The 13,755-nt window shown below is 41.0% G+C and overlaps 1 protein-coding gene across 1 annotated transcript in view; it reads left to right on the forward strand.

Moving 5' to 3' along the window:
* DNAI3 (dynein axonemal intermediate chain 3) overlaps positions 1-13,755 on the forward strand; it is a 78,345-nt gene that overhangs the window by 27,660 nt on the left and 36,930 nt on the right. The window contains exons 6-12 of the mRNA XM_037728316.1: positions 856-1,018; positions 1,336-1,512; positions 2,603-2,843; positions 6,583-6,699; positions 10,264-10,454; positions 11,535-11,659; positions 13,017-13,106. Of these exons, the coding sequence (XP_037584244.1) occupies positions 856-1,018; positions 1,336-1,512; positions 2,603-2,843; positions 6,583-6,699; positions 10,264-10,454; positions 11,535-11,659; positions 13,017-13,106 (1,104 nt within the window). The remainder of the gene's footprint in view (positions 1-855; positions 1,019-1,335; positions 1,513-2,602; positions 2,844-6,582; positions 6,700-10,263; positions 10,455-11,534; positions 11,660-13,016; positions 13,107-13,755) is intronic.

Consider the following 13,755-nt stretch of genomic DNA (forward strand, 5'->3'; position numbering starts at 1 on the left):
GTTTGCTTTTATAGAAGAGGTTTGGTTTGCTTTTATAGAAGAATGGTCATTGTCTTCCCCCCCACCCCCGGCTCAGCTAGCTGAGATTTTATTTTTAAAAAAAAAAAAAAAAAAAAGCAATTGTTTTGCAGCTGGAGGCATGGGCAAGAGGGGTCCCCAGGCAGTACACTCCCTGTGGGTGGGCTGAGGGCTAGGACTGAGCCTCGGGTGGGTCTCCTGTTCCCTGTGCTCCCCTGCACAGGGGCCTCCCTCCCAGGCTCTGGGGCAGCTTCAGGAGGGGCAACCTGGGAGGAGCTGTTGCAGCTGTTCACTTGGGCAGGACGTCAGAGGACTCAGACACCAGCCTCCCATTGTGAGTCTCAATCTTCTTCACAACCACGACCTTGGTGTAGCTGGTGTAGCTGAAGGAGCGAGGGCTCATGCCAGAGTCAAAGCTGGAGCCCGGGCCGTAGCTGAGGCCGGGGCTTGTAAAGCCCATATAGGCAGAGCTCTGACCACCTGCATACCCGGCGGTGGTCTTCGTATGGATACTCATGTTCTGCATCCCGGACTCCAGCCAGCTCTCCTCACCCTCCAGTAGCTTGCGGTAGGTGGTGATCTCGATGTCCAGGGCCAGTTTGACGTTCATCAGCTCGTGGTACTCATGGAGCTGCCATGCCATGTCCTGCTTGGCCCACTGCAGGTTGGTCTCCAGCTCCTGCTGCTTGGCACGAGCATCCTTGAGTGCCAGCTCCCTGCGATGCTCAGCCTCAGCAATGGCGGTCTCCAGGGAAGCCCTCTGGCCTTTGATGCCCTCAATCTCAGCCTGGAGCTGGCTGATGTTCCAGTTCATCTCGGAGATCTCTGTCTTTGTAGCGGCAGGTCATCCCTGTGCTTCCCAGCCAGCATCTGCAGCTCCTCATACTTGATCTGATATATGCTCTCCGCCTCAGCCCGGCTGCGATTGGCGATCTCCTCATACTGCGCCTTGACCTCAGTGATGATGCTGTCCATGTCCATGGAGCAGCACCACAGACATGTCAGAGATCTGGACTGCAGCTCTCGGATCTCCTCTTCATATAGCTGCCTGAGGAAGTTGATCTCGTCAGTCAGGCCTTCCAGGCGAGACTCCAGCTCTACCTTGTTCATCCACATCCTTCTTGATGAGGACAAATTCATTCTCCATCTCTGTATGCTTATTGATTTCATCCTCATACTTGTTCTTGAAGTCTTCCACCAGCCCCTGCATGTTGCCAAGCTCCACCTCCAGCTTCAGCTTCTCCTGGCCCAGAGTCTCCAGCTGCCACCTGAGGTTGTTGATGTAGCTCTCAAACATGTTGTCCATGTTGCTCCTAGCCGTTTTCTGCTGCTGCAGGAGGCTCCACTTGGTCTCCAGCATCTTGTTCTGCTGCATAGCCTGCACCCAGGCCACCCCGGAAGCTGCTGCTGCCCACTCGGGAGAAGCTCAAGGAGCTGATGCAGGCACCGGGCCCACTCATGTAGGAGTGGCTGCTGAAGGCCCAGGGGCCAGAGGTGGACACCTTGTAGGACTTCTGGGTCACCCTGATGGATATGGTGGAGGCAGGAGTTGAAGCAGACAGGCTGAACCAGGGAGAGATTCCAGAAGGAGCGGAGAAGCTGCTTCTTCAGTCATTGTCTTAAGTGGGTGTTATGAGTTGAATTTTGTCTCCAAAAAATGATATGTTGAAGTTCTAACCCCTAGCACCTCAGAATGTGATTCTATCTGGAAATAGGGTCATTGCAGATATAATTATTTAAGATGAGGTCATACTGAAGCAGGGTGGGCCCGTAATCCAATACAACTGGTGTCCTTTGTGATAAGTTGGTCATGGGAAGACAGAGAGACAGAGAGACACAGGGAGAATACCATGTAAAGAAGCAGACAGGGACTGGAAACATGGATATACAAACCAAGGAACACTAAGGATTGCTGATTGTTACCAGAAGCCAGGAAAGAAACAGGGAACAGATTCTCCCTCAGAGCCTTCAGAAAGAAACAACCGTCAAACACCTCAATTTCAAACTTCTAGGCTCCACAACTGTAAGAGAGTAAGTTCCTATTGTTTTAGGCCACCCCATTTGTGATACTTGGTTATGGCAGCTGTAGGAAGCTGATAACGGTGGCATTCCCTCCCAAAGGAACTCCTGGGAGGGGGAACTGTGTGTGAGTGGTTTATTAGGAAAGTGCCCCCGAAGAGAACATGACAAGCAGCTGAACATGGATATGGAGGAAGTCTTGCCAGGCTGCACTCTCAACCTAAAGTCTGGCAGAGGGAAGGCTTCAGCCAAACCTGGAGAGGAACTCTGGAGTGTAAAATATACCTCAGAGTTGTCCCAAACAGAAGCCAAGGAGAAGGGTTTATGTATCCCTCTTGCTGGTCCACCATTAGTCAAGATGAAACTGCCAGTTACTTCCTGTTCTTTGCACCTGGGGCGAAGTGGTCCCAATAGCCCTAGAGCAGCCCTCCAAAGAGGAGGAGCGGGTGCTGCTCATGCAAATGGAAAGCACACAGAGCTGGAGGTGCTCACAGAAAGAGCACAAAGGGTTCTGAGAGGATCTGGGCAGAGGACCAACGTTGTTCACACATCCATTTTTCTTCAGGGGCTTCAATGTGTTACCTTTACTGTTTACATGTGTTACAGATTACATATATGATTTCTCAAAAACGAATTGAATTTGGTGCACCAGTTAAGTTCAGTGACCAGAATGCTTCCAGTGTAAAAGATGCCTATATTGAATGTACAGCCTACCCAGATAAAAATTTTACCCTTAAACAACTTGAGAAAGATGTCGGCATGCAAGTAATCCCTCAAATAAAAGACATAAGCACTCAGACAGAATGGTAAGTATGTGATGGGTGTATGTAATTTTAGAGCCAATTACAGTCGAATCTAGGAACTTCCGTGATTATTTTGAGAGCTTTATAATAAATAGAAGTGGATTAACAATGATGACACATAGATCTCCACAGAGTAATTCAATTCAGGAAGATCTAATTATATTCAATAATGCCTTTAAAAATCATAACAGGAAAATAAGATACACGTATAGGAGACTGAAAAGACTGGGGTGGGAAAATGAGTGATGCTGTTAATCATTACAGTGTGGTCATCTCACCTGGCATATTACCATTGCCCCTCACTGCTCTGTTCTACCACCTAAGTCATAATTCTTAAACATTAAATCAGATGGAGTTAATTCATTGTCTAGGTTTCTTCTTTGGCTTCCATCACTTAAAAAATACATCCATCCAGAGCCCTTAGGATGGCATATGAGGTTCTCCTTCCTCTGTGACGAGGCACTGTCTGCCTCTCCAGCCCCGTCGTCCCTTGTTCCTAAACAAGCCGTCTGTGTGCCAGCCCTATGAGCTGCTTCCAGTTCCCAGAATATCTGCGGTTCCACCTCTTTCTGCCTTTGCCCATGCTTGAATCTTCCTCCTCTCAGTAAGTGGTAAGGATATTCTTCTATTTACTCAGACCAAAAGCCTTGGATCTTGTTGGATCTATCTTCAAAATGCACCCACTGATATTACCTTAGACCATTCATCATCATCTCCTGCTTGGATTACTGTAATTCCTTCTAAGTGGGCTTCCTCTATCCATCTTTTCTCTCCTGCCTTCAGTTCTCCATAGAGTAGCCCTAGTAATCCTGTTAAAATGCAAGTCAGATCATGTCACTGACCTAAACTTTCCAATGGCCTGTCATCCCAAAGGAACCTACAAGGCTTCATATGATCTAGATCCCTTTACTTCTCTGCCCTAATTTCCCACAGTTCTCCCTCCTCATCCATCCAACCACACTGGCTTCCTCATTCCTTCATTCACCAAGCACACTCATACCTAATGTGTTTAAGCTTACAAGTCCTTTACATAGAATGCTCTTCCCTTGGGTTTTTTCCTTCCTTCATTCAGAACTCTGCTTAAATGAGGCATTCCTGACACTCCTGTATAAAAGCAACAACTCCATTACTATCTACCCCTTTACTCTATTTTTCCCCATTTTGTTATAATCACTTGATGTGTATTTTTTATCATCTTTCTTCTCCTCACTCTGCACTTGGAACTTAAGCTCTATCAGATATAAACTTTTAATATTTTGTTTACTGCTATGTTCCCATTCCTAGGACAGTTCCTGGTATATATTTATTAAATGGAGGGGAAAAAGGAATGGAGGAGGGAAAAGAGGAAGAGAAGAACGTACATAAGGAAGAATGTACAGAATGATAACAGATTTGAATCCAGTGTTAAGTAAAGAGCTATGAAAATACACAGTGAGACAGGTCATGACCAGGAGAATCAGGGATCAGCAATATAGAGAATGCTTTTCAGATGTGTGTGAACCAACAGGTTAAAAACCATGGAAGTGCAATGTTAAAGTAAGGGCACATATATACAGACTCCAAAGGTTGGGCCAAGAAAGGGGTCAGAAACAAGAGATGCAGATGAACAGACAGGCCAAAACAAGAGGAGATAAAGAGAACACAAGAATCAGTAGTCAAATCCTGGCAGGGAAGGACGACATCAGATATCCATAAATATCAAGAAGTGAGGGCAAGAGAGGAAGGAGAGAGGTGACATATTAGTACCAAAGGAACTTGAATTTTGAGGCAAATATCTAAGTCAAGCCAGCCAGGGATTTATTCTGTGTTCCTTCTAGGGTATAGACAAGTCCCAAGAATGAGTCAGCCAGCATAGACTCAATAGGTAGACTCAGAATACAGACCAATAATAATAATAGTGGCCGTGTTCTTACATAGGAGTAAACAGATGAAAATAAGGGCAGGTCTTGAACCACAAAATGAAAAAATAAAAATTAAATTTAAAAAAGACTTAAAAGGAACTCAAATCATTTAAACCTAGATGACTGGGGGAAGCTGGTACCATGCACTACAAACAGGAAATTAGGAAGGGTGGCTGGTATGAGGTAGAGAAGGTAGATATGTGATTATATTGGAGGGAATCAAGAAAAATCAAAGATGTGGTTCAAAGAATAATGATGGTAAAAGCAAATGCCTAGTGTTCCCACCACATACCAGGCATTCTTCTAAGTGCTTTACACATATCAACTCAGTCCTTATAACTGCTTTCTGAGGTAGGCACTATCCCCATTTTACAAATAGAGAAACTGAGGCAAAGAGAGGTTAAATATGAAAGCCCAACGTTTCGGGCATAATTTAAACCTGAAGCAATAATGAATAGTTTTGCTGAAAAACAACAAAACAAATTATATTTAGAAAGTAAGAGTGACTCTTAGTCATGTTGCTACTTTGACAGAACCACCAAGCAACATATCATTTTCTAAAATTTAACCCTATCTAGAGAGTGGAAATTAAAAGGTAAAGCTGAGATTTGAACCCAAGTCTCTCCGGTTCCAATACTAATAATATTCTTTCTTTCTACCACTCTGCCTTCTGCTATGGATACTGACCTAAACAAGGGAAAAAAATGAATTATTCTAGTAAATATACTCAAAACTCTCTCTACCCCTTTGTCTGATTACTCTCCATTTAATATATTACCTCTCACAGAGACATTCTGCATTGTGCTGACATTTGTTCAACAAACACAAACTATATAATATTTTGTTGAGCACTTAAAATGTGCTAGGCACTGTTTTTAAAGTTTTGCATGTATCAACACATCCAATTCTTACAATGACCCTATGGGCTAGCTACTTTAATAATTTCATTTAGAGATGAGAAAACAGGCACAGAAGGTTAGATAATTAGCTCAGGGGTCACATAGCTAGCAAATGATAGAAGCAGGCTTCAAAGCCGGGCAGCCAATCACCAGAGTCCACACTCTTAATGATTGTGCCATGTGACTTCCAAGCCCCATAGCTAAGAACAAGAGCTCACCCGGTTGAGTACATGAGACTGATAATAAAGCCCAGAGGTACAATGCCATATGGCATGTACACAGACAGAAGCCACTAAGAGCATACTAAAATGGAGCGAGCCTTCCTGCCACCATCACTGCTAAAATGTCTTATTCCTACTTTTGTATGTTTACAGCAGAGTTTCTCAACCTCAACACAATTGACATTTGGGGCTGGATAATTCTCTTTGAGGGAAGGCTGTCTTGTGCTTTGTAGGGTGTTTAAGAGCATCCCTGGGCTCTACCCACTAGACAACAGTAGCACATCTAGGTTGTGACAACCAAAAACATTTCTAGACATTGCCAAATGTCCCACAAGGAGGTGAGGTGCACACTGACTTAATGAAATGAAGACAGAGCGAACGATAAAGATGGCAAAATGTTCATAATTGATGAATCAGGGTGAAGGGTGTATGGAAATTCCTTATACCCTTCTTACAACTTTTCTAAACATTTGAAATGATTTCTAAATAAAATTTTGCAAAAATAAGATCTTGTTGATTACGTTGGAAAGAAATTCATGTAGACTTTGAATGGTGGTTAATATCAGTTGTCAAGGATAAAGAAAAAATTCAATGTGTAGAATTTAAATATAAAATAGCATCCTAACTTATTGTCACAGAGACGCACTTTTGAACTTTCATGACCCATATGTGCTTTCCTTTGACCTAATCTTTGATACTGAATTTTCTTTTAATATACTAGGACATATCCCAAAAATGCTACCATACAATATTATCCAAGAGAATTCTCAGAAGAAGAAAAAGAGACACTCAAACAGTCAAGGCCTTTGGTTGATTTTCTTAACAATGCATCCATAAGGTAAAAACTTGCATATTAAATTTTAAAAATAAAACATAAAATGTATATGTTTACAAAGAATAACAGGTCTAAATAAACAATTCCACATATGGTGTCTAGATAAGAAGTATGAAGACAGTTGTCAGGTATGACATATTCTACAGATTCTCAATATTTCTTTCCTTTCTATTGCTAAGCAACATCTTAGCCCTCCCAAGCTAAGGTCACATCAAACAGTGTGAACAGTTGAGTGTGTGAGGATGTTTTCCTAATTGCAAATTAACAATTACTTGTATTTACCATGGTTACTTTTATGTAAGTCTTTTTCTCCACTCCTCACTCCTCTTCTTCATTAACTTTTTACTTTTTTTTTTTTTTGAGACAGAGTCTTGCTCTGTCACCTAGGCTGGAGTACAGTGGCACGATCTTGGCTCACTGCAACCTCCGCCTCCTGGGTTCAAACAATTCTCCTGCTTCAGCTGCCCAAGCAGCTGGGACCACAGGCGCATACCACCGTGCCTAGCTAATTTTTTGTATTTTTAGTAGAGACAGGGTTTCACCATATTGGTCAGGCTGGTCTTGAACTCCTGACCTCAGGCGATCCACCCGCCTTGTCCTCCCAAAGTGGGTAGGATTACAGGTGTGAGCAACTGCACTGGGCCCTTCACTAACTTTTATAGGTTGAGGAGAATGCTGTGGATGTCATTATGATAATAAGTATTTGCAAAAATATCTTTTTAGATGAGAACCTGAATTTAATTCAAGTGTCTTTTTGAACATTTCACTCTTATCACCAATTCCTGTGTTCCTGCCCTCTTACTGGCTTTGAAAGAGAAGTATCTTCAAAATGCTCCCTAAGCTACTACTGGGACCCTGGGTAGAGTTCTGGGGCTTCTAAACCAGAGAAACAGCTTGACAAATTCTCATCAAGCTAACACTAGAGTTTAGAGAAGTGGATCCAATGGAGGACATGTCTGCAAGTTATACTCAGTAGGCTGGTTTCCATTTCTTTCCAAAATTAACAATGTGGTAGTCAACTTCATATATAGCCCAAGTTAAGCTTTTTTATTTTTAAGAAACGTCATTGGTTCTTTCAGACTGGATTAGATATCCTGAAAATTCAAACAACTTTCAAAGTTGTTACCTATACCTAGAGAGACTCTGGCTCAAAAATTTAATTAATGATTCAGAGAGAACGTTATTTGCCACTCACTCACAGGAAGCATGCTATAATTTTTCCTATATGGGCAATGAGATAGAAACATGAAAACCTGAGTTTTTCCCCCCATATCAAAATTAAGTAGTCATTACAGTTTTTTCTGTAGGAATATTAAAAATAAGAAGTTTGTTTACATATAATCAATATCCAGAGAAAACTAGATCTTGAGGAAATAAAAAGAATTGCTCAAAATAACATTGTATATTAGCTTTAGACCTGGGCTTTTATTCTTCCCTTTCAATTGCCATGCTTATAAAGAAAAGAATAGTGGATAGCTTTATAATTCCCTTCTTGAGATGTGAGAAGAAGAAGCCAGATCTATAGGAAGAAAGAGGAAAATTGGCACAGGAATTATAATAGCATTGGCCAAGAGTAAATAAGCAACCCATGTTTATATCACTGCACACTAATTTCCAGCTTTAAAACTGCTTAAGGTTTATTCAAAAGTTTTTAATTAGTATAAACCTGATTTTGTTCTGGAAGAAAGCCCTTTTAGAAATGAGCAGTTTCTTTCTCATAGAATTTTATCTAAAACAAACTTAAGGGAAGCATTATTTGCTTAAAAAAAAAAAAAGGCAATGACATCAGATGAGAGAGCGGAACTTCAGGGGGATTCACAAACAACTAAGAAAGCTTCCTTTCGGGGTTAAAATTCCTAGACCACAGTTTTGCCAACCTCCAATTCATTACCCTCAGGAGCCACATAGTTCCAGGAAAGCAAGAAACCAGAAACCAGAAGAAAAGTCCTGTCTTTAATTCTTCCTTGTGAATTACTTCCCCATTCTGGCTGAGGAGGAAAAATCAGGAAACCAGAGAGAAAGTCACATCTTTAATTTCTCTCCTGAGAATTCCTTTCTCATTTGGGCTTCATCAGAAAGAAATATGATTTGGAAAATGCTTCTACTGGAAACTGTGTTTAAGCCTTGACAGTCTTCTACACAGGGTTATTCAGTGTTCAATGTGCTTATGAATCACCTGAGGACTCTTGTTAAAATGCAGGTTCTGACTCAGTAAGTCCGGGGTGGAGCCTGTGACTCTGCATTTCTAACAGCCCCAGGTCATGTTGATGGTCCTTGGACCACACTTTAAGTGGCCAGGTCTTAGGAAAGGTGTCTATTTTGAAAGATGAAATACAAGAAGAATTTAACCAAGGGAGAACTCAATTAGGCAGTGACAATGTAATGATCAATGACAGGGGCATAAAATGGTACCCTTTTTTATATTTTGGAAGTATCTATGTTTACTGTTTAACTATATAAAGGGATTTTTCTTATTTTAAGAAATTCTTAATTGAGAACCACTTTTTCAGCTTATCACACCTATATAAAACCAAGAAATTTACAGTTTTGATCATTAGGGTAAAACCTTGGGTGGCATTCTAATTGTGGGAGGGCTCTAATCAACTTTCGGAGTATACAGAGCTTTCAGACCTAAGCATAAAAAGGGATAATAACCATCATAGTAACTATTTTAAGACAGGAGCCTGTCAAACCAAGGTTCCTAGACTACTGTTAACAAATGATCCTAGCACTCAGATGGTATCTTAAAGGAGCAATATTAGTATTTTTAGCAGGATAACTTTTCATTTTGGGAACTGTCTCATGCATTGCAGGAGGTTTGGTAATGTAATTAAACACAGTAGCACCTCCCAGGCATTGTGACAACTGAAACTATACACACACATACACACACACACACACACACACACACACACACACACATATACACACATACACACACACACAAACACAAACTTTTCTAAACTCCAAATCTTCCCTTGTTCAGAATCTCTTATTTGTTGTTTTGAATTACATATGTATTAGGACTATCCTATTTAGGATAAGTGATCATTTAGTATAGAACATGCCTAAGAAAATTGCTATTTGTGACAGTTGGGGCTTTCTAGGAAACAAATGACATCACATTAGAGGCAGAGGTTTACTGAGGATTACACCATGAAAAATAAAGGAGTGGGAGACAGGACCGGGAAAGCAGAGCATCAGACAGATTCTCAGCCTACCCAGTGGGAGCTCCAGAGCAAAGATGCCTGCTGTGGGAGTGCTGCACAAGGAGGACTGGCCAGGACCGGCCATCCCTGCAGCTCAGGCATTGGCCTGGAAAGAGTGCAGCCTTGGCTTGGAAACTAAGGCAGATCATGAATTTGCTAGAAGTTCCGAGTAACATGCCATCATAACTTTTTTTCTCTTAAGTCATTTATTTCACGAAGTTAATCATTATTACCAAATATAATTGAGAATTATTATTTTTATTCAGTATAAATGAAGGTAGGAGGAGTTGCTAAGATAGTCACATCATTGGATACTAAAAGCCAATATCTTAATTGCTTTTTTATTTTTACAAATTAGTGTTGAAATAGCCCTGCAGCAAAATGAAATCATGAACACATTTATTGATGATTGGAAATACCTCGCAGAAGAAGAAGGCACATTTGGGGACAAGACTGATACCCACCTGAAAGAATACCAGTCCTTTACCGACCTTCACAGCCCAACAGAGAAAATGATTACCTGTATCTCATGGCATCCAACTATCTATGGTGAGATGGAAATGATGGGGATTCCTGTTTGTGATAACATTGAAATTGTCTGTTGCAGCCCAGTGCGGTGGCTCAAGCCTGCACTTTGGGAGGTCAAGGCAGGTGGATCACAAGGTCAGGAGTTCAAGACCAACCTGACCAACATGGTGAAACTTCATCTCTACTAAAAAGATAAAAATTAGCCAGGCATGGTGCTGCACGCCTGTGATCCCAGCTACCAGGGAGGTTGAGGCAGGAGAATCGCTTGAACCTGGGGCGGTGAGCCAAGAGCATGCCATTGTACTCCAGCCTGGGCGACAGAGCAAGACTCTGTCTTAAAAAAAAAAAAAAAAGAAATTGTTTGTTGCTTTCATATGTAAAATTGCAAACTAGCTCAATGTCAATAAAACACCTCCCATTTGATGAGTGCTTCCGTTTGCTGAGTGCTCGCTAGGTACCTGCCACTGCTTTCCATGCCTTCACTGTTGTGTGTCCTCCCACCAACCCTGAAGGACACACACATGTCATTATCTCTGTTCACAACAAAAGGACCAAAGCTCAATTCAGTGAAGTGAGTTGCCCAGGTCACCCAGATGGCACAAGGCAGAGTCTGGGTTTGGCTTGGGCCTGTTGCTCTCAATGGCTAAATTTATTCCTCTGAACACTGCCTTTCTGATTATTGGACCAGAGAGGAAACGCGCCTCCTTTGAAGAGCTCATTAACCAAGGGAGGTAGGTAGGGATGTGCAAAGGTAGAAACATGGAAAGAGAGAGGTCTTTGTCCTCTTCCTCCTTTCACCCTCCACTGGCCCTTTTCTCACAAAAAAAGAAACAAAACAAGCTTTTCTTTTCTTCTAAAATCTTCTGAGTCTCCTGTATATTTTATACTAATAGTACGTGTCAGTTTGGACCAGTCAGATTTCAAGTGCTAAATAAGTGACATGTAACCAGTGGCAACCACATTAGACAGCAGAGCTCTAAGAAAACTCTTGTTCTCCTGTGGACAAAGTGAAAATGAAGAGTGGCTGTGTAGAAAAGCAAAGGCTATGTCTCTCCATGTATAGTTGCTACCAACTTTAATTTCTACATGTGTTTCAACCAGGACTAATAGCTGTGTCAGTGGCCGTGCGACTTTCTTTTGAAGACAGAGTATACTTTTCTGGTAAATTATTGCTGCAGCCATCACTGATTCTTTTCTGGAGCTTCTCCGATCCTATACATCCTCAGGTAATTAAGGAGAGTTGCCCATATATCCTAAATTTTCAAAGACTACTTTCATGTGTACCTTTAGCAGTTTTCATTGCAAAGTACTTCATAATCATTTAATGTTGTAAACCTTTAATAAAGTTAGCCTTTCTTCAATGCAGAACTTGTCATCATTCCATTTGAGAAAAACTAAAATTTACAATTTGTTTATTGAACAGATCAACATACTATTTTTTTTCCAAAAATTATAAAAGGAATGTTTAAACTATTTTTAAAACAAACTCTTTTATGGACTTTACTTAAATACTGATTGGTCAATTGCAAACAGATTTTAGTTTCACATGAATTTCCTCAATTCCAAGGATCACCTGGTAATAAATAAAGGTGACTGTGTGGGAGAGCACTGGAGAGTGGTAGGGACTGCAGCCTTGGAGAGTGCACCATCCATCTCCAGGCTGTCTGCCCTCTTGTTGCCAGGTGGTCCCATTGTCAAGAGAATTGAGAAATTTGGAATTTTATATGAAATCGCCAAATTTTAAATAGCTCAACTAAAACCAAACCAAAACCCACAAAAAACCCACTCAAACTAACCAAATTGCATAGCAATTCAAATAAAATGAGGCTGAAGGCTGGGTTTGCTACACGGGGTTCTAGTTTCCATTGTCTGCTCAGTAAGAGATCTGCCTAGTGGGTGGGTGCTGTATAGTGTTAGACTAAGTTATTTCAGTGTATTAAATATAATAGTAGTTTGTTTCTAAAAGGTACTGCATAATTAAGACTTTCCCTAATAAACCCTAGGCTCCCCTTCTTCCTTTTTCCCTAATGCATTTGAATTAAGGTAGTTTTACTGTAATAGATTCTAGATACTTTAATTATTATAGACCCAGAGATCAAAATGAAAGATCTGTAGCCCTTTCTTGTCAGCCACAACATCACCACTCCCTCACTAGAGTTTTCTACCCTTTCTACCCTGTAGCTCTCCTCTCCACTCCAGGAAGCAAGCAATAAAACAGGCACAGATCCTGTCCTCACAGAGCTTCCCTTCCATGCTTTTCAGGAACACTAATTTCATAGTCTTTTTGTTTATAAACATTGTAGCATGCTCCCAAAATGACTACAATTTGTCTCTACTGAGGGGTGGGTTGTGGGGATACCTGCGTTCTCTTGAGAACATACTCAATGCCACTCATATGGCCAATGTGCACAATAAAATTAAACAAAAGCAGCTTTTAGTCCAGAGGCAGAACTCTGGGAATAGACTCTATGCACCTTGCTTATAGATAGCTATAAAATTAGACTTTTAACTGTCTTAATATTTTCTAGCCATGATCTTAATAGGTTTTTTCACTCTTTCTTGAATTTGCTGGGTTTACTTTAGTTAATGCTGGAGAGCCCAGATGACATCTTCTGCTTCAAGTTCTGTCCGAGTGATCCTAATATCATTGCTGGAGGCTGTATCAATGGGCAGGTACTTAAGGAATTTTTTTTCAGCTATGTATTAATACAGACAATCTTCAGTAATAAGTTTTGATTTGGCAGTTTCTTGGACTTAAAGATTCAGTTCAGCAGAAGGAAGGCATGCCAATTGTGTGCCAGTCGCCATACCAGGAAGCAGGGTATAAAGACGTGTTACACGTGGTATCAGCTTCTGAGGTGTTCATGGGGTAACACAGCTTCAAAACTGAAACATAATTGGGTGTCTGTTTGTATTGCTGGAATGGAACCACATATTGTATAAGATTCCATGGACGAACAAAAGCTGTAAGTATTACTACCTCTTGGAAAAAAGGCCTCTTCTGAAATTTCCTTGGGAGTAGGAGTTAGGGGATGATCCAGAATTTAAACAGAAATTCACTGGAAAGCATACATATATCACTGAATTTATGTATGTGTGTATACACACACACACAGATAGATCTCAATACCATTTGTTATCTTCCTTTTAAGTTATTTAATACCAAATTTAGATCCTATCTTCCAATATCCTACTTCTCTAGTGAAGCAAAATAATCATAAAGCTGTTTTATGATCAGTTTAAATTCATTGTGACTAAGTGGCTTTGACCATTAAAAGTGTATATGATTTTTGTGTGTGTGGTTTGAAAAACTTCCTTGTGG

Source organism: Cebus imitator, unplaced genomic scaffold (assembly GCF_001604975.1).
Source record: "Cebus imitator isolate Cc_AM_T3 unplaced genomic scaffold, Cebus_imitator-1.0 Scaffold261, whole genome shotgun sequence".
Taxonomy (NCBI): Eukaryota; Metazoa; Chordata; class Mammalia; order Primates; family Cebidae; genus Cebus; species Cebus imitator.